Source organism: Mobula hypostoma, chromosome 3, assembly GCF_963921235.1.
Source record: "Mobula hypostoma chromosome 3, sMobHyp1.1, whole genome shotgun sequence".
NCBI classification, from domain to species: Eukaryota; Metazoa; Chordata; class Chondrichthyes; order Myliobatiformes; family Myliobatidae; genus Mobula; species Mobula hypostoma.
In genome coordinates this window covers 207,191,985-207,212,167 of record NC_086099.1, presented here as the reverse complement: position 1 = coordinate 207,212,167, position 20,183 = coordinate 207,191,985, and the positions used below count along the sequence as shown (strand labels likewise).

Sequence of the window (20,183 nt, the reverse complement as noted above, 5' to 3'; positions counted from 1 at the left end):
TACAGGTTTTTGAGCAGCCCTGCTCAGAGCTTCCACTTCTCTGTCAGCTTGGCCAGTAACATTCGTACTGACTGAAGATTCGGGATTCAAGACCTACTTCATAGCCTTGAGCAAAACAGAAAGTCCTGTGCCCGACTGAAGAATTGGAAGTAATTTTCACAACAGATGTTAGAGCATCAAACTCAGTGTCTCAGAAGCAAAATAACTCATGGCTTCATTTTAAAGAAGATCTCATGGCCCCAGTCAATGTTTATCATCATGAAAACAGATTATTTGGTTTAAAAACAAAAGAATGAAGGTCAGTTAGCATTGCTTTTGGTTAGTGACATCTTTATTTAGTTGTTGTGACAATATTGTTTATGGGAATTTGTTCTGAACAAGAGGGCTGCTGTGTTTCTTGCATTATCTAGGGCAATTCTAAATTGCAGGCATTAGACACAAGGCCACGATCAGATAAAAGACTGAGACTAAATGTGGAGAAGATTTCAGAGTCCACGTGGCATATTCTTGCTTCTTACATTCTTATTATTGCATTATCCAAAATTACAGAATTAACTTTGGGATGAGGAAGGTACCATATAAATGCCAACGTTCCTTTATTTACACTTTGTAAAGTGCAATCAGTAGAGGGGCATCTCATAGGAGAATGGGGCTATGTTGTAGTGGTAGGTGTTGCTGTCGTGCAGCTCCAGGGAATCATGTCCAATCGTGCAGCATCTATAGGAAGAAGTACAGTCGATGTTTCGGGCCGAAACCAAGTCATTAGGTTGATTCATAATTGCTTATTGTAAGAAAGAGCACTGGGATCTTGGTGACCTTGGGTATTCCTATCATAATTTGGACACCCGTCAGCATAACCTTCACAGCATGCATTCCTGTCACATCTAGTCTGGGTGCAAAAAGGTTCTGCTTTCAATAGAATAGAGACAGGACATTGTGTTGTGCATATTCTGAAAAAAAATAAGATCGGGCAACTTCAGTCCATTCCTATGAACAGATAAATCAGTAGCCCAAAATGTAGTTTAGAATAATCATCTCAGCAAAAAATGCAGTGACAGAATTGAGAAGGAACAGTTCAGATATTTGACTTTTGTAAGGAAATGAATATGTAAATATGTTTGATAGCAATCACAGATAATTTTTAAAAAAGGAATAATATACTTGAAAGGGAAAGAAAGCAGGCATAAGGCAAAATACCTGAAGAATATAACCATCTGGGCAGCTCTATCAGGGTGATTGTAGTGGGCTGATAGTGATTCAAATCCCAATTTTCACCTACAAGGGTGGGAAAATGCTGGGATTCATTATGAAGGAAGTGATAACAGGATATTTGGGATAGGCCCAACATAGGGAAATATTATTTGACAAAATTATTACACATTCAGTGATTGGTTGATTAGATATTTGCATTAATGAGGCTGGTGTACCTAATAAAGTGGCCACTGAGTTTATATAGAAAAATGACAGAAACAGACCGCTGATTGGTTCTGGATCTGATAGAGCAAGTAAAAAGCAAGGGGAAGTAACCAGAATGCAAGGGTTGAAAGTTAGTGGCAAAATTCCCACTGAGCAATGAGGTATTTTTTTTAATGCAGTGTCTGGGCGGGTTCGAGAACACACTACCTGTAAAGAAATTGAAACTAATTATTAATTTCCAAAAGGAAATTGGATAAGTCTATGAAAAAGAGAAAACAAAAGGAAACGGGATAGGTTGTCGATAGAATTAATTGAGCTGGTCCTTTAAGACATTGCGCTAAACAGAGTCCTTCTGTGTGATAAAAATCATTGACTGTCTTCTGTCCATTTGAAACATACATGACGAATGGAGAGGTGAGAACACCTATGATGCTCAGCGCTATTCTGCTTGATTCAAATCCTATCCTCTCCCTGAGCATAAATTCCTCCACCCACAGGCACACAGCATCTATAACACACCCTGCAGCTGCCAAGGCAGCACCAACCCAACCAGCGAGCTCAGTCATCAGGGCAGACGAGGGCCGCGGATGCATGGAAACAGCCCCAACCAGCAGATTTCCCTCTAAATCATACACCATCCTGTCTTGGGAATATACATTCAGTGGATACTGTATTAGGTACATCTGCTCATTAATGCGAACATCTAATCAGCCAAACATGTCGCAGCAACTCAGTTCCTAATAGCATGCAGACTTGGTCAAGAGGTTCGGTCCATTGACAGAATGGGGAAGAAATGTAAAGGAAGTGACTTTCACCGTGGAATGATTATTGGTGCCTGACAGGGTGGTTTGAGTATCTCAGAAACTGCTGATCTCCTGGAATTTTCACACACAATCTCTGGAGTGTGAAAAACAAAAAAAAAACATCCAGTGAGGGGCAGTATTGAGGGCAAAAATGCCTTGTTAATGAGAGAGGACAGAGGAGAACGGACAGACTGGTTCAAGCTGTCAGGAAGCCGACAGTCACAACAGTGGTGTGCAGAAGAGCATCTCTAAATGCACACAGTATGTCCAATATTGAAGTGAATGGCTTTCAGCAGCAGAAGACCACAAAGATATACTCAATAGCCACTTTATTAGGTATAGTTCTTTGGTTCTTCATTGTTGCCAAGTCTAAATCCTGTTGGTCCTACCTCAACCATACTATGGGAGGACTTTCATCTTGAAAAAGACAGGCCCCCTCCCCCCACCACCACCACTTTCTTAAGAGCAATTAGGGATGGGCACTAAATGCTAGTTTTGTCATCAATGTCTACATCCCAAAAAGTGAATTTAAAAAATGTATTACTGTCAGACTGAGTATAAAATAAATGTTTATTGGAGATGGACCAACTAACATATTGGTCCATGGTCTCCTCCACTGCCATGATGAGGCCACTCTCTGGTTGGAGGAGCAACACCTCATATTCTGTCTGGGTAGCTTCCAACTTCACGATAACCATAGATATATCCAACTTCCAGTAATTTCTCCTCCATCCCCCTTCTCTCTTTTACATTCCTGATTCTGGCTCCTCTTTTACCCCTTCCCTTCTCTTCACCTGCCCATCACCTTCCTCTGACACCCCTTCTCCTTCCCTTTCTCCCATGGTCCACTCTCCTCTCCTGTTAGATTCCTGCTCTACCAACTCTTTATCTGTTCCACCCGTCACCTCCCAGCTTCTCACTTCCTCCTCCCTCCTCCATCCACCCAGCTTCCCCTTCACCTGGTCTCATCAATCTCCTGCCAGCTTGTACTCCTTCCCCTCCCTCCCACCTTCTTATTCTGGCTTCTTCCCTCTTTCTTTCCAGTCCTGATGAAGGGTCTCAGCCCAAAATGTTGAGTGTTTATTCCCCTCCATAATACTGCCTGACTTCCCGAGTTTCTTCTGCATTTTGTGCATTGCTTTGGATATGCAGCATCTGCAGAATCTCTTGTGTTGCTGAAATCTTTCCTGGATTCGTACCATGACATGAGATACAGGTTTTACTTTTGTGCAGATGCTTAGTGAATATAATCTCCTATTAGACTGAGTTGGGAGGAGAAATTAACTTTGCATTTCATTTCAGGAATCTCACAGTATCTTATATATATATAATCAATTAACACAAACGTAGGCATTAGTGAGGAATGCACAAGCAAACTAATTCAATTGCAGTGCTTTCATTAAATCTATCGTCAAGAATCCCCACCATCTAAAGCATGCCATCTGCTCACAGCTACCACTGGGCAGCAGTTACAGAAGCCTGACGTCCCACACCACCAGGTTCATGAACAGCTACTTCCCTTCAACCAATCAGTTGTTAAACTAACCAGCACAACTCCAATCACTTCCTCAATACGGCAATGTTATGACCATATTGTACGGCAATGGACAGTTCATTTTTGCCCTAATTGTGTTCTGTCTTGTATAATTTTGTGCAACTTACATTGTTCCACCTTAAACATCTGCCTAACATGGCGTTTTGTGAAGCACAGTGATGGCTTGCTGGCAGCAAACGAAACTACTAACGACTTCATGAATCACACATTTTCTTGAAAATGGTCACTGGAGTCAATAGCCAGTAACTTCTCTTTTGGATTGAGCTGTTGAACTGCCTGTACGGCCTGGCATTTTTGTGGTATGAACTGAAGTCTCGAAGGAGCAGGACGGTTGTGGCACAGCGTGTACAGGCCAAATCAAGGTGGCGGGCCTAGGCCTGACAGCAGGGAATGGGCTGATTGCTGAAGCGGGCTTGGAACCGATTTAAAGGGGCAAATCCAAGGCGAGGTAGAGCTGAGGTAGTGGCGCCTGGGTCCAAGAGCGAGTGACAAGCTGATGTTTGACTGACTGAAGCACTGGGCCAGATTGGAAAGGTTGGGTACGGGCTGAATCGAGGTGGCAGTTCCTGGGCCTGAGAACATATGGAGGTATCAGGGCCTGAGTCTGAGAGAGAACAGCGACCCGCTATTGATAAGTTTAAGTGCCTGGCCACACTGAAAAGGTCAGGGTGTTGGGGCTGGAGGTGAGGGACAGGTCGCTGTTCAGCTCGCTGCACGTGAGGGTTACTGAACTGAGGTTGTAGCTTGTAGCTAATGGGCTCCTGGCTCACTGTGACTGGCTTTGTGGCCATGGAATCACTTTCGTGAACTTCAGTTCTGAATGTTATTTGCTCACTTTTATTGTTGACATGATTTGTTTTTCTTTCCTGTGCATTGGGTGTATGACAGTTTTCTTTTTTAGTGGGTTCTGTTGGGTTTCTTTTCTTTGTGACTGCCCGTAAGGAGACGAATCTCAAGGCTGGATATAATACACGTACTTTGAACTTTGTTAATCTATGTTTCTTTGTGCGTACGTTGTGCATCTGATGCTATGTGTCTGTGATGCTGCAGCAGGGAAGTTTTTCCTTGCACTGTGCGTACGATAATAAAATTGACTTGAATTGACAGGAGGTAAGTTTATCCCACCAGTGGTAATACAATCGGAAAGGAGGAGTTGAAAGGTTACCAGTATCATGTGTCCCGTGGAGATGTCCATGTTGGACTGGACTGGCTCCTCACACCAGGAGGAAGTGCTGCTCCGAGTGGAGGGGCTCGGCTGTGGACCATCGCTGAACTGAGAGGAGACGCTGTTGATGCGCGAAGAATGGGCGGTCTCTGGACGCTCTGATGTCTTGATCGCCATCCGCTGGCGGCAAAGCTCCTAAATCAGACGGAGAGAAATATAAAACCAGTTGGAATTTATCCAGGGTTTTTTTTTAAACAGCTGTCATTTGGGATGAAGGTGGGATTCTGCCTGTGCTATCAAGATAGGCTTGATCGAGTGGGAAACTGAAGTGAGACATTGAAAATCAATCTGCAGCTTTCTCCACATCAGCTCCCAGCCACCAAAAAGGATTGGCTGACATCCAGAGAATAAGCACTAACATGTTCATCTAACACTCGAATGCCCAGAAAGTCAATTCCTCTCAGTTCCTGAGCCTTCTTTCTATAAAACATTAAACAGAAATCACCAAAGATGCTCAGCAGCCTATGCAGTGTCTGTGGAGATTGTAACAAGAGTCAGTGCTTCAGGTAAGTGACTCACTGACCTGAAACATTTACTCTGTTTCTTTCCTTACAGGTACCTTTCCATAGTAAATCCATAAAAAAACAGGCAGTTTGTCCCTGAAACAAAACACAATATTCAGCAGGTCAGGCAGCATCTGTGGGGAGAGACGTAAAATCAGTGTTACGGCATGGTGATCAGACATGGGTTTACCTTCCTGCAAGTCAAAACCCATCAGCGCTTCAGGAAATTAGTCAGGTATCCGAAGCAAGCTGTACATTTTATCATACGGAACAAAATGCCAGCAGTTACCCCTCATACAGTGTAACAATGGACTGGCATTGTCACCAGTTACTGCACTGAATAATGCTTGCATGTTTTTTGTGTTGCCAAATAGTCAATTGTCAAAGTATCTAGTTATTTAGAGGTACAACAGAGCAACAGGCCCTTCTGGCCCAATGAGCCCACACCATCTAATTACACCCATGTTCAAAGGTACAATGGTTCATTTATTATCAAAGTATGCATGCAGTATACAACTCTGAGATTCTTCTTCTCCAGATAGCCACAAAACATAGAAAAACCATGGGTCGGTTCACAGAGAAACAGCAAACCTACCAACATGATCATCAAACCTCCACCCCGCCCAAACTCCCCTTTCCCCACACAAAACAACAATTTTTGACCAATTAACCTACTTAACCTGCACACCTTTGGAATGTGGGAGGAAACTGGAGTACCCGGAGGAAACTCACGCAGTCTTGGGACAACGTAAAAACTCCCCACAGACAGTAGGGGGAATCGAACCTGAACTACCGGCACTGTAACACTGTTATGCTAATCGCTATGCCCCTATCTATAAAGGCTCCTACAGCAGAGAGTGGATAGATTTCCATCAAATGGGAAAAGGATTAAAGAGGAGCAGTGTGAAAATTATTTAACTTAATAAGTGGCTGGAAACTGAAACTGTTTCTCTAAGGGAGTGATGAAAGCAGAAATCCTAGCAGCGTTTTAAAACTACCTAGGTGTTCTGCAGCCTAGAGCACTACGGACCAAGGTCTGAGAAGTGGAGTTATCCTAGGGATTATTTTTGGCTGGTGTAGACTGAATGCCCTCCTTTTTGTACTGTAAGTTTCGATGATTCTATAACTGCAGCATTGAAAGAGCATACAACCATAATATGTTTTACTTTAAAAGAAATTTCATTCTGCAATCCTTTCATTCATTGAAAAACACAAATAAAGAATGCATAACTCGTGTTGTAATAGAATCCCATTGATTCTTTTCCATTCACACAACGTGAATATCACTGGCAAATCCAGGATTTACTGCCCGTGAACTGAAAAGGCAGCTAGCAGTTAGCCACGTGGTGCATCTGGAGTCATACATAGGCCAGAATGGGTGGCAGAGTACCTTTTCTAGAGGACATTCATAGGGAAGACAGGTTTTTGTGAAGGAAGGAGAGATTTGCAGGACACAATATTTGGAGACGAATGGATTTGCATGAAGACTTAGGTGTGCAATTCTGTCTTTATGATAAGCCATATTCTATATGTGCTTCTTCATATTCTGCCTAGGTAGTTTCCAACCATCTGACATGAACATCAATCTCTTCAGCTTCTGGTAATTTTTCCCCTACCTCTTCCCCCTTCTTTAATTCCCCTCTCTGGCCGTCCTCTTGTCTCTTCTCTTCCCCTCATTTGCCTATCTCCTTTCCCTGGTGCCCCTCCTCCTTCTCTTTTTCCCATGATCCACTATCCTCTCCTATTAGATTCCTTTTTCTACAGTCCTTTACCTTTTCCACCTATCACCTCCCTGCTTCTTACTTCACCCCCCCCACACACCTTACTTCACCTATCACCTTCTAGCTTGTACTCCTGCCCCTCTCTCCACCTTCTTATTCTGGCTTCTTCCTCCTTCCTTTCCAGTCCTGATGAAGGGTCTTGGTCTGAAATTTTAACTATGTACTAATTTCCATAGACGCTGCCTAACCTGCTGAATTTCTCCAGCAATTTTATGAGAGATGCACAGAATTTCCAGCACCTGTAGAATTTCTTGTGTTTATGATAAGACAGCTGATTCGAATAAATTGAGTTACCAACATAGCAAACTACAATGAACCCAAATCTCAGGGCTCTTCCAATTTTCACATCTTGTTTGCCCAATATTTTTATTGCTCCACTATTGGCAGTCATATTTTAAGCTATCTATACCCCAAACTCGGAGAGTCTCTCTTCGGATTTCACTATCTCTCTATGTTCCTTTAAGATGCTTCTTAAAAACAGACATTGTCCTGATATGACCCTTTGCAGGATTTGTTCATCAACTCACTTGAAATGCAGGTTAGAAATTCATCCACACAACACTGAAAAAATGGACATTGCAAAGACAAAAGTGACACTAACAGCATCAGCAAATTTTGTACATGTTGCTGGGTGTTTAATGAGCGATAATTTTCCTGTTGTGAGAATCTTGTGTCCCTCTGAACTGCACAAATGACATCAACACTTAAGAACACTGTTTCCTCTCAGAAAACATGGGTGCATGGCCATGCAGAAACTTAACGCTCCTGCATGCATAGCCTCTGTTGTCACGCAGCTGAAAAGTTTTTTTATATAATGTTAATATAATTTTGAAATTATGCCAACATAATTTTGAAATCTATGTTAATGTAATTGTGGAATCCCTGCAATTAATTATGTATTAATAAATATAATACATAAATTTTCTAAATAATAAATGTACTACAACCTTTACTTTGAAACATTTTAGAGCTTTGATGATTTACATTGTCAGTCTTTCAAGTTACAAAGTTGTTACAAATTGTAACAATAAACACAGAATGGAAGGTGATAGCTCACTGTTGATAAACTGCTGGCCTGCTGAACGCCAACACCCTCCAGTCAAAACATTTTACTTTTGCCATGGTGCCTGTCAGTTGTTTTGACTGTCTAACATCATTTACTTGTGTCGTGAGTTGTGGTATGTGTTTGTTTGATGTGCATATTATATATAAAAAAACATTTAAATTCCTACGCAGTTTTCAGGCTGCGTAAAAACTTCCTGCTTAGAGCAATGGTTAGAAAATGCAGCTTTAAAAAAATAGAGGGAACATTGCAATAAACACCCAAAATTAATTGGTTGCAAGATTTTTCAAATTCTTTGGTCTGAATGATGAATCAGCAAAAGAATCAGCTTTTAATAGTGCTGAAGGCTCAGACTTAAATGTTCAGATACAGGTCTGCAATAGCCATAGGCAGAGTGCTGTACAATTCTCCACCTAACAAAAAGATCCCAATGTAATGAGATTGGATCTAGGTTAGGGATATATATTCACAATAGGATATGGTGTTAATGTGGGCAAATGAAGTTAAAGATAGATGGACAAGAAGGTCGGCATGGATGTGATGGGCCAAAGGGAACACTTTTTGCTGTACGAATCTATGACTCTATAAAATGCACGTAAGCTGGAGGACATTTTACTCAAGTAAACTGAAGGGCCAAGATCCTTCATCAGGCCTGAAATGTTGACTGTTCATTTCCCTCCTTAGATGCTGCCTAACCTGTTGAGTGTTTCCAGCATGTCGCTCCAGATTTCCAGCATCTTGTGTCTCAGTAAACTGTCCCAAAATTGCAACTGAGTCAGGCACACTTTCAGCAGATTCCCCCTTGAACTTAATTAGCAGAAGTGAAGAAGAATTCCTATAATAACTATGAAAAGGCGAATCACAAAATGAAGGTGTGGAAAAGCTCACGGCATTGAGGGAAGTGTGTTAGCATAGATAAAAGACTGATAACTGCACAGGAGTCAGGGAGTCAGAATTAATGGATCCTCCAGGCTGGAAGGATGTAACTAATTGAACGCCCCAAGCATCAGAATAGGGCCTCAATTATTTACTATCTTAATTAATGACTTGATAGAGAGGCCCAAAGCATCTAAGTTTTGCTGATAATATAGAAAATAGGTGTGAAGGTCAGGCTGCAATGAGAATATCCACCCACTCATTCTGAGTGAGTGAGTGGGTGAAAACATTCTAAATGGAGCTTAATTTTGGGAAGTATAAAAAAATCAAGTAGGAAAAATCAAATGCGGACAATTATTGAAATGAGTGAAGTACAGAGGTGTTCTTGTGCAAATATCATAAAAAAATTAATGATTGTAATGAATAATGCAAGTGATATACTGGCCTTCATTGCAATGGTGTTTGAGTTTAGAAATAGAGAATTATTATTACAATTGTATTAAGTATTGGTGAGGCTATTACTAGTTTACTGTGCAGAATTTTAGTCTCTTAATTAAGAAAAGATAGTTAGTTCAGAAGATATTCACTAGGATAATTCCAGGCATGTCAGGTTTGTACTGTTAGCTGGCTGGTTATTTATTGGCATCGGCACCAGACTTTGAGGTGAGTGGTCCCGAGTTCCAATCTGGCCGGCCCCTTGCTCGCGTTCTATCTGTGTTGGGAGAAGCGTTGAGCTAGCAACTTGGCCTCATAAAAAAAAACAGACGAAGTGCCAAAAGAAATGGCAAGGTTGCCACGGGGTGTGGAGAGGAATAACAATAACAACAGGTTTGTATTATCATCAACGGCGAATCTCGATTACTTGGAGTTTGGAAGAATGAGGTCTGATCTTATGGCAATACTGAATACGTTGAGTGGAGAGTCTTTAACAAGGGATTATAGTTACAAGATGCGGGGTGGATCATTTCAAACTGAGGCACTTAGGGAATGTTTGGAGGGTGGAGGGTGGTGAGTCTCTGGAATTCTTCGACCTGGATATTTGTGGATACTACATCACATAAGTGAAAACTTGGGAACTGAGGGCTATGGAGAACTATCACAGAAGAGAAATAGAGGCCAGTGGCAGTTGAGCCACAATGATAATGCATGGCAGGGCAGGTTTAAGGAGCTAAGTGGTCTATTCCTGCTCCTATTTGCTTGTGCTGTTGTGTTCGAGAATGCAAAGTTAGACTGCAGTGTGTCACGTCTCTAAGCTCAGAAGAGGAAACCTGATGGCTCCTGAGACTCGTTTTCTGACAGAGGACAGTTTTTGTTGGCTGGGATTTATCTAGACTTTTAAGTTGTATGGAACAGCTCAGGGAGCTTATTAACAATATGATAACAATAGAACAGACAGATTATAAGGTTACACTGACTTTCCTAGTTCTGGTGAACAGTCTATGACCTAAAACAATAAAAACATTAAACATTCTATAGATGCTGTCTGACTCACTAAGTGTTTCCATAAGACCATAAGACATAGGAACAGAATTAGGCTATTTAGACCATTGAGTCTGCTCTGCTATTTTATCATGGCTGATCAAAAGGGTGACAATCATACCAGTGCCCAGCAAGAGCAGGGAGAGCTGCCTCAATGACTATCACCCAGTTGCACTCACATCTACTGTGATGAGGTGCTTTGAGAGGTTGGTCATGACTTGAATCAACTCCTGCCTAAGCAAGGACTTGGACCCACTGCAATTTGCGTATTACCACAATAGGTCTTCAGTGGATGCAATCTCACTGGCTCTCCACTCAGCCTTGGAATACCTGGACAATAGTAATACCTAATTCAAGCTGCTGTTTAACAACTACAGTTCAACACTTAACACAATCATACCCTCAGTTCTAATCAACAAGCTCCAAAACCTGGGTCTCTGTACCTCGTTCTGAAACTTGATCCCTGATTTCCTCACCGGGATACCACAGTCTATGCGGATTGGAGATGTCATATCCTCCTCACTGACAATCAACACCCAGTGCACCTCAAGGCTGTGTACTTAGCCCACTGCTCTATTCTTTCTACAGCTATGATTGTGTGACAAGGCACACCTCAAATGCCATCTATAAATTTGCTGATGCCATAATTATCGTTGACAGAATTTCAGATGGGGATGATTAGGAGCAAGATAGATCAGCTGGTTGAGTGGTGTCACAGCAACAACCTTGAACTCAACGTTGGTAAGACTAAAGAATTGACTGTGGACTTCAGGAAGGTGAAGTCGAGGGAACACACACCAGTCCTTATTGTAAGATCAGAAGTGGAAAGGATGAGCAATTTCAAGTTCCCATGAGCCGACATCTCTGAGGATCTATCCTAGGCCCAACATATTGATGCAATTACAAAGAAGGCACGACAGAGGCCATATTTCATTAGGAGTTTGAGGAGAATTGGTATGTCATCAAAGACACTCTCAAATTTTCTACAGATGTCTCGTGGAGAGCATTGTAACTGGCTGCATCACCAACAGGTATAAAGGGGCCACTTTGCGGGATCAGAAAAAGGTGCAGATAGTTGTCAACTCACCCAGCTCCATCATGGTCACTAGCCTCCCAGCATCCAGAACATCTTCAAAAGGTAATGCCTCAAAAAGGAGGCAACCAGCATTAAGGATCTCCATAATCCAGGATATGCAGTCTACTCACTGCTACCATCAGGAAAGAGGTACAGGAGCCTGGAGACACACACTCAATGTTTCAGGAACAGCTACAGGTACATCCCCCCTGAATCCTGAATGGACAATGAATGAATGAATACTTTTCCTCTTTTTTTGCACTACTTATTTAATTTAATTTTATTTACTTCTTATTGTAATTTATAGTTTTTTATTACTATGTGTTGCAATGTATTGTTGCTGCAAAACAACAAATTTCAGGACATTTGCCAATGATATTAATCCTGATTCTGATTTATTTTCCCTATAGGGTTCCTATATCTTCTGTTTATATTTCAGTCCCGTGAGCCGGTTCTACCATTCAATGGGATAATTACTGATCTGTGATCTAACCCCATTAATCATTCATTTCTCCATTTCCCTGAATATATTTGACATAAATATTGTTCGTTCGTTCGTTATGTGCCATGCCGACATAAATACACCAATCTGAAATTGAACAACTAACATAACATGAACTACCATTTGCAACAGCAGGTTATAAATTTTCTCCAGACACTGCCTAAGCAAGATTTTTTCAAAACTGAAGCTAATCTGCTTCAACATTTTTGCCATTTAACAAGTAGTCTGCTCTTTCCTTGAGTTCATGAGACTGAGAGATAACCTTGTTCAAACATCTACAATTCTAAAAGTGAAATTATAGAAGCATAGAAAAGGGCCACTTTGACCCACCTGATCCATATCTACCATCATTCCTATCTGCGTCAATCCCATTTGCCCGCATTAGGCCCATAGCCTTCTTTCTTATCCAATTGCTCTTTCAACATCATTAAAATATCTGCCTCCATTATCTCCTCTGGTAGCTCATACCAAATACTTACTACCTTCTGTGTGGCTTGCCTTCATTAGCCAGGGCATAGGATATAAGTGCAAGGAGATCTTGGTGCAACTTTATAAAACATTGGTTAGTGCACGGCCAGAATTCCCTTTCTGGTGACTAATCCCCCACTCCCACCCCATTTCCCCCACTAACTTTTCACTTCTCCTCACCTGCCTATCACCTCCACAGGTCCCCTCCTCCTTCCCTTTCTCCCATGGTCCACTCTGCTCTCCTATCAGGATCCTTCTTCTCCAGCCCTTGACCTTTCCAATCCACCTGGCTTTACCTATCAGCTTCCAGTTAGCCTCTTTCTCCTCCCTCCACCTCTTTATTCTGGCATCTTCCCCCTTCCTTCTCAGTCCTGAAGAACGGTCTTGGCTCGCCTATTTATTCGTTTTCATAGATGATGCCTGACCTGCTGAGTTCCTCCAGTTTTCTGCGTGTGGTGCCAGGATAATGTCGTTAAATGCAAGTTTATGTATAATATCAGAGCTGGAGGTGACTGAGAGGAATATTCTCAGAGTATGAGGAATATTTTTTTCCTCTCAGAGTATTGTGAAACTCTGGAATCCTCTATTGATGAACTATGAGTGCTGAATCATTAAGTATATCCAGGACTCAGATAACTAAACAGACTTGTGGACTGGAGATCAAGAATTATGGGGAACAGGCAGAAAAAATGGGACTAAAGTCAAATATTAGATCAAACATGATCTTAATGAATCTTGGAACAGGCTCAATGTGCTCCGCTTTAGGTTCTTATAGAATAAGTCCTCATGCTTAGCATATTAGTATGCCTTTTAAAGTTCAAAGTAAATTTATTATCAATGCATGTATGCAGTGTGGAACCCTAAAATTCATTGTCTCCACAGTCAATAAACAAAGAACCATGGAACCAACACATTCAGAGAAAAACATCGAACATCAAACACACCCTCTCCCCAAACACTAAAAAATCACACCAAAAAATGAGCGGAAACACAGAATATAAAAGGAAAAATGGCATATTTCAGTACAGTTCAGCTCAGTGTTCATTATCTGCAGGCCACCCGGATTCAAAAGTCGTCCAAAAAAGAAGTGACCAGAACTAGAACACATCGTTAAAACTGAATTAGAATTGAGGACTGGAATTTTAACTGTTCCATCCACACTGCTCATACTCCAATGAGTGACATAACTGCAGCAGGTATGTTTAGTAGGTCTGCAGCTGACCTGAACGTTGGTGGTGATGTCCGTAGTCAGCCGTGCAATGATATTGATCAGCTGGTTAAGTTGGCCAGTACAATAGTAAATGCAATTTAAACGTGATAAGTGCAAACTCATGTATTTCGGGAATTCTGACAAGGGTAAGGCATATATCACGAAAGGCAGGGTCCAAAGGATTATGGAGAGACTTTGATGTACAAGTGTGAGATCTCTGAAGGTGGCAGCGCAGGCCAGCACAGACAAAATGCTGGAGGAACTCAGCAGGTCAGGCAGCATCTATGGAAATGAATAAACAGTCGAAGTTTCAGGCCGAGGCCCTTCTTCAGGACGGGAAAGGAATGGGGAAGGTGCCAGAATAAAAAAGTGGGAGCAGGGGATGAAGGACTAACTAGAGATGATAGATGAAGCCAGGGGGTGTGAAAGGCTAAAGGGCTCAGTCAGGTCCACTGTTGACTATCAGGTTGATAGCGTGGTGATGAAGGCAGACAGGCTGCTTGCCCTCTTTAGCCAGACCACAGAATATAAGTGCATGGAAGTCCTAGTTCAACTTAGTATACATTGTTGGAATAATACACTCAGTGGCCACTTTATTAGGTACACCTGCTCATTAATGTAAATATATAATCAGCCAATCATGTGGCAGCAACTCAATACATAAAAGCATGCAGACATGGTCAAGAGGTTCAGTTATTGTTCAGACCAAACATCAGAGTGGCAAAGAAATGTGATCTAAGCGACTCGGACCGTGGAATAATTGTTGCTGCCAGAAGAATGGTTTGAATATTGAATTGAATTGACTTTATTACTTACATCCTTCATATTTATGAGGAGTAAAAATCTTCATGATAATCTCCGTCTTAAGTGTGCAATGTGCAATTTATAGCAATTTACAATAAGTAGCCTCAGAAACTGCTGATATCCTGGGATTTTCATGCACAACAGTCTCTAAAGTTTACAGAGAATGGCATGAAAAATAAATAAAAAACATCCAGTAAGCGGCAGTTCTGTGGGCAAAAGCACCTTCTTAATGAGAGAGGTCAGAGGAGAACGGCCAGAGTAGTTCAAGCTGACAGGAAGGTGACATTTACTCAAATAAGCCTGCTTTGCAACAGTGGTGTGCAGAAGAGCATCTCTGAATGCACAACATGTCGAACATTTAAATGGATAGACCATGAACAAGCTCTTAGCCGTCCCTTTATTAGCTACAGGAGGTACCTAATAAAGTGGCTAGTGAGTGTATGTGCTTTTCTGGTCTCTATACCACAGAATGGATGTGATTGCATTGGAGAGGGCACAAAGGGATAGTCATTACGATGTTTTACGTGATGGAATGTTTCAAGAGGAGAGACTTGATAAGGCTGAGCAAGCATCTGATAGAGGTGTACAAAATTATGAGATGTATAAACAGGGTAGATAGTAAGATATTTTTCCTATTACAGGTGTGTCTAACACCAGAGATCATTGAGTGAGGAATAAGACAGTTAAAGAGAATCAAAGGGAGAATTACTTCATCTTCTAAGTGATTGCAATCTGAAACCTGCTTCTGAAAAGGAGGCTGAGGCAGGTACTCCCAGAATATTTAAGAAGTACGTATACGGGTATTTGAGTCTTCAGATTCTATAGATGATGTGCTGGTAAATGAGATTAGTACATGGGTACTTGGTGCCAGGCACAGACATGGTGTACCAAAAGTGCCTGTTTTTATGCTCTATGATTCTATGGATCTTATCTTCCCTGTCATTTTGTTATCAGGAATCTTAGTCATATATAAATATGTTGAATAGCTGTTGCCCCAGCACACTAATCCTTGTTGGACTCCTCCGACAACAACCTGACGATTGGTGTACATGTGCATCTGTACTTCTTCGCTTCTGCTGCTTGGCTGATAACTAGTTTGGCCAATAACTTACCTTTGATTCCTGAACCTCTAACTTTAGGAAACAGTCCTTTATGAATTACTTTATCGAATAGCTTCTGGAATTTCATATAAGTCGCACCCATTGATGCTCCCTTTCCTCTTTGTTCACTGTCTCTTCAATACATCCTCAGGATGGTCATGAGGTTCCCTTTACAAGCCGGAGTTTACAATCTGCCTGTGAGTCAGAAGATTGTGAGTTCAAGACCCACTCCAGTGGCCTGAGTGCATGATCTAGGCTGACGTCTCAGTGCAATACTTGTGGGGTTTTGTATAGATCGAGATACTGTTTGTTATACAGGATATTGAACTGAAGTCTTGTTTAACCTTCCAGTTGGAATTAAAAGCTTTTGTGACATTATATTTGAAGAGGAGTGAAGGAGACCTCTCATATGAACAATAATTTCTATAATTTATCCTGAGCCAAACCTGATAATCTTCTGGTAACTCCTACTCACATTAGCAATACAATTGTTAGAGGAGCATCAAATATGGGTATTTATTTGAACTCCATCAACAAGGAATTCATCGCAAATGACACTTTATAATGCTGTCTGATCACGATTATTTTACATAATTATATGTGAACAAGCTTCACTGTTTTCTTTCTCAGAAACAAAATGTGCAAACACTTTTGATAGTTGTATACAGTACTTAGATCCACCTGTTGATTTGTTTGTGTCCTTGGCTCTGAAGTTGTTACTGGTACAACCTCTGCATGTGTCTCAAGCACCTGACTCTTAATTAGTAGTTGATTCTTCATCAAATGTTTCTTCACTGCTTACAGATACATCGTTTGCTACAAATATATGAGATATGGATACTTCTAATATGATATCCAAAATGGATAAATAAAAAAAAAACACCTTTCTGGATGGCAGATTTGGGCAGTTTCACTAAGTCTCACATTCCAATCTGGATGCATCACATCCTGGTACAGCAGCTGCTCTGCCTAAGACATTGAATGCAGTTCGGTCCAGGACAAACCAATTCTCATTCATTTACTCTATCTGTGTTTCCTGCTGGCTTGAGAAGCAGCCGGCATAATCTAGGACTGCTCCCACCCTGGTCCTTCTGTTATCTCCATCAACCCCACCCCCTCAGCCCATCACTGGGCTGAAGATGTCAAAGGTTGAGAATTTGCACTACCAGACTCAGGAACATATTCTATTCAATTGTTATAAGACCCTTATATGTCAAAGATACATATATTGCATGTCAAATATATCAAAGATGATATGTCAACGATTTCCCAATCTACCCTGTCTTGGTTTTGGACTTCAGCTGCCAGCCTCCACTGTACTTTCTCTGTAACTTTAACACCATGTTCTTCATTTTGATTTTTTAATCGTCTTCTGTACTGAATTCATGTATTTATGTATGAATGGCATGCGAACAAAAAGCATCTTTTCATTGTATTTCGGTAAATGTGGCAATAATTAACCAATTACCAATTGGACTGATGAACCCAGCTTATTTACGTAATTTAAAATGTTACTCATTTGTTTTAATTACTGCCTCTGTACACTCGCCACTAAGTTCGGCTGTACTAGGCCCAATCTCACACCTAGCTGACAATACATTACCGACTCTGCCAGAGTTAAACCACTGATGTGGGCTCACTCAGTATTTAAACAAGATGTTAGTCCATTAATGATTCATCATGAAGGTAGAGTAACTTTAGGACACAAACCAGATAAGCACATGGATGTAAGAAAGAATGGAGGGTATGGCTGAGTAAGAGGGAAGGATTAGATTGACGGTAGAGTAAGTTTATATAGGTTGGGATAATATTGTTGGCCAAAGCGCCCATACTGTGCTGTGCTGTTCTATGTTCCAACTTATTCAAAGCTTCTTTTAATGTAATCTTTCTGTGACCTAATTGGAAGAAGGGTGGCATGGAAGAATGAATAGAAATTTAATATATCAAAAAAGCTCTCAAATAAATGCAAAGAGAAACTTGGTCCACTGTAGGACACTAATTCTGTCAGCATTCAAAGTGTGCAATGGATCCAAAGTTCAACTGTTGTAAAATGACCTATACATTTAGCTTCAACTCATTTTGATAGTGTATTCATAAGCATAATGTAATGATCATAGCCTTTCAGAGAAAAAAAAATCTTGACTTTCTCTCGAAATCTGTTTGAAATCTCGCTTCTAATTTTTTTTGGATGTATTTAAGGCAGAGGTACTTGAAGGATTTAAATCTGTGGGGAGAAGGCAGGAGAGTAGGCTTGGAAAAAGAACAACCATGAATGAATGGCAGAGTAGACTCAAATGGTCTAATACTGCTCTGAAGTATTATGAGTTAATCCCATTTTGCTTCTTGGGAGATGCAAGAACAGGATGCGAACCATTGAATGGAAAAGCTTTTATTGTTTTTTTGGCGGGGTCAGTTGCATAAATTTCTGTGATATACTATTCTCAGTATATTTTTGATTCTATAACTCCATTCAATGTAGTCAACTACCAGGGCTTAAAATTAGATAGTAACACATACAAAATGCTGGAGTAATTCAGCAGGTCACGTAGCATCTACGGAAAGGAATAAACAGTCAATGTTTCAGACCGAGACCTTTCAACAGGACTCCAGCATCTTCAAAATCTCTTGCTTTTGAAATTACATAGAGGTCAGACTGTGTACAGTTGACTTTCTCTCCGATGAAATTAGTGAACCAGCTGGGTTTTTATGACAATTTGGTGGGTTTTTTTGTGGTCATCATCAGTAGGGCTTGTCAAATGAATTAGTTAGTGTGGAGGGATTTGAACTCAGGCCACTGGACTGTTAATCCAGGTAATTTACAAATTCAATCATTTAACCATTATGTCACCACTATACCAAGGGCACTGTTCAGCAATGAATTATCTGTTTCAATGTCTTACTTGCAGATCTGAAGTCAACAATTTGGTAAAAACAAATCATGAGAAATTTAAGCAAAGATGGTAATTGGGTAAATAATAGGAATATGATAGGTGTGTGGTTTGTCATACACATTTAAGATATGTGATAAGGTAGATCACAAGAGGCTTGTTAGAAACTTTCAGGCAAATAGCATAAAGCAAAAAGATGAAACACGGAGCTAGAGTTAAGTTATTAACAGAAATGCTGAAATCACTCAGCAGGCCAGGAAGCACCTTCAAAAAGAGAAACTGAGTCTTTCAGACTGATGTTTCATTAGAAATCAAAGTTCAAAAGTTCAAAGTAAAATTTATTAACGGAGTACATACAGGTCACTACATACAGCCACGAGATTCTTTTTCCTGCGGGCAGACTCTGCAAATCTATAGAACAGTAACTGTAAACAGGATCCATGAAAGAGCATAGAAGGCAACAGACTGCAAATGCAAATATAAATAAATAGCAATAAGTAACGAAAGCGCGACCCAACAAGATAAAGAGTCCTTAAAGTGAGATCATTGGTTGTGGGCACATCTCAATAAATGAGTGTAGTTGCCTCATTTTGTCCAAGAGCCTGATGGTTGAGGGGTAGTAACCGTTCTTGGTTAATTCATGTGATGTTCGGAATGGAATGTTTCAGAAGAATACTCATCTATCTGAAACATTAATTCCAGTTGTCTCTTCAGAGATGCTCTCTGACCTGCTGAGTGTTTCTAGCACTTTATGTTCTTATTTCAGATATCCTGCAACTGGAGGTCTTTGCTTTTCAACAGTCCAGTGATGGCCAGGAAATGACAGACTACAATAGATTTGTGGAGACACGCCTGCTGCGTTCACCAGCAATTTTTATCTGTGTTGAATAGATCTGTGGAGTTTATGTTAGAAACGGGTTATGAATAATATCCCTAGGAAATGTTTGCACTGGTTGGCTCTGGGAAGGTTGGCATACATTGGCAGCATGGGCAAACTTATGCAGTTGGCATGGATTGTGAATAAGCAGAGGAAATGGACATACATATTTAATGGAAAGATGCTAAAGATATGGTGAACAGTGCAAGATAGGGTTTCAGCTATTTAACTTCCTAAAAAGTAAATTCAGATGACTGAAGCCACATAAAAAATGTACAAGAGTACGGGTGTTACAAACAGTGGCATGTAGCAACAGAATAAATGAAATATTCCTTTTAATGATACAGGGGTTAACCACTGTTAAAATACCCGTGCTTCATATAGAAAAGTTATTAGAATCACCCAGTGGATACAATAACCTCACTAAGACTTGAAACTGTAAGAAGAGAATCTGCTTGTCGGTTGAGAAATGCTGTTTCCTCCATTGAAATTTGCTGCACTTGGATAGATGGATAGAAATAGAGAAAATATATTTACGTGCAAGAGCAGCCTGCTGGA

The 20,183-nt window shown here is 40.8% G+C and overlaps 1 protein-coding gene across 2 annotated transcripts in view; it reads right to left on the bottom strand.

Moving 5' to 3' along the window:
- ptprn2 (protein tyrosine phosphatase receptor type N2) overlaps nucleotides 1-20,183 on the bottom strand; it is a 1,069,199-nt gene that overhangs the window by 120,528 nt on the left and 928,488 nt on the right. For both annotated transcript variants that reach the window (XM_063044415.1, XM_063044416.1), the window contains one exon: nucleotides 4,940-5,134. In XM_063044415.1, the coding sequence (XP_062900485.1) occupies nucleotides 4,940-5,134 (195 nt within the window). The remainder of the gene's footprint in view (nucleotides 1-4,939; nucleotides 5,135-20,183) is intronic.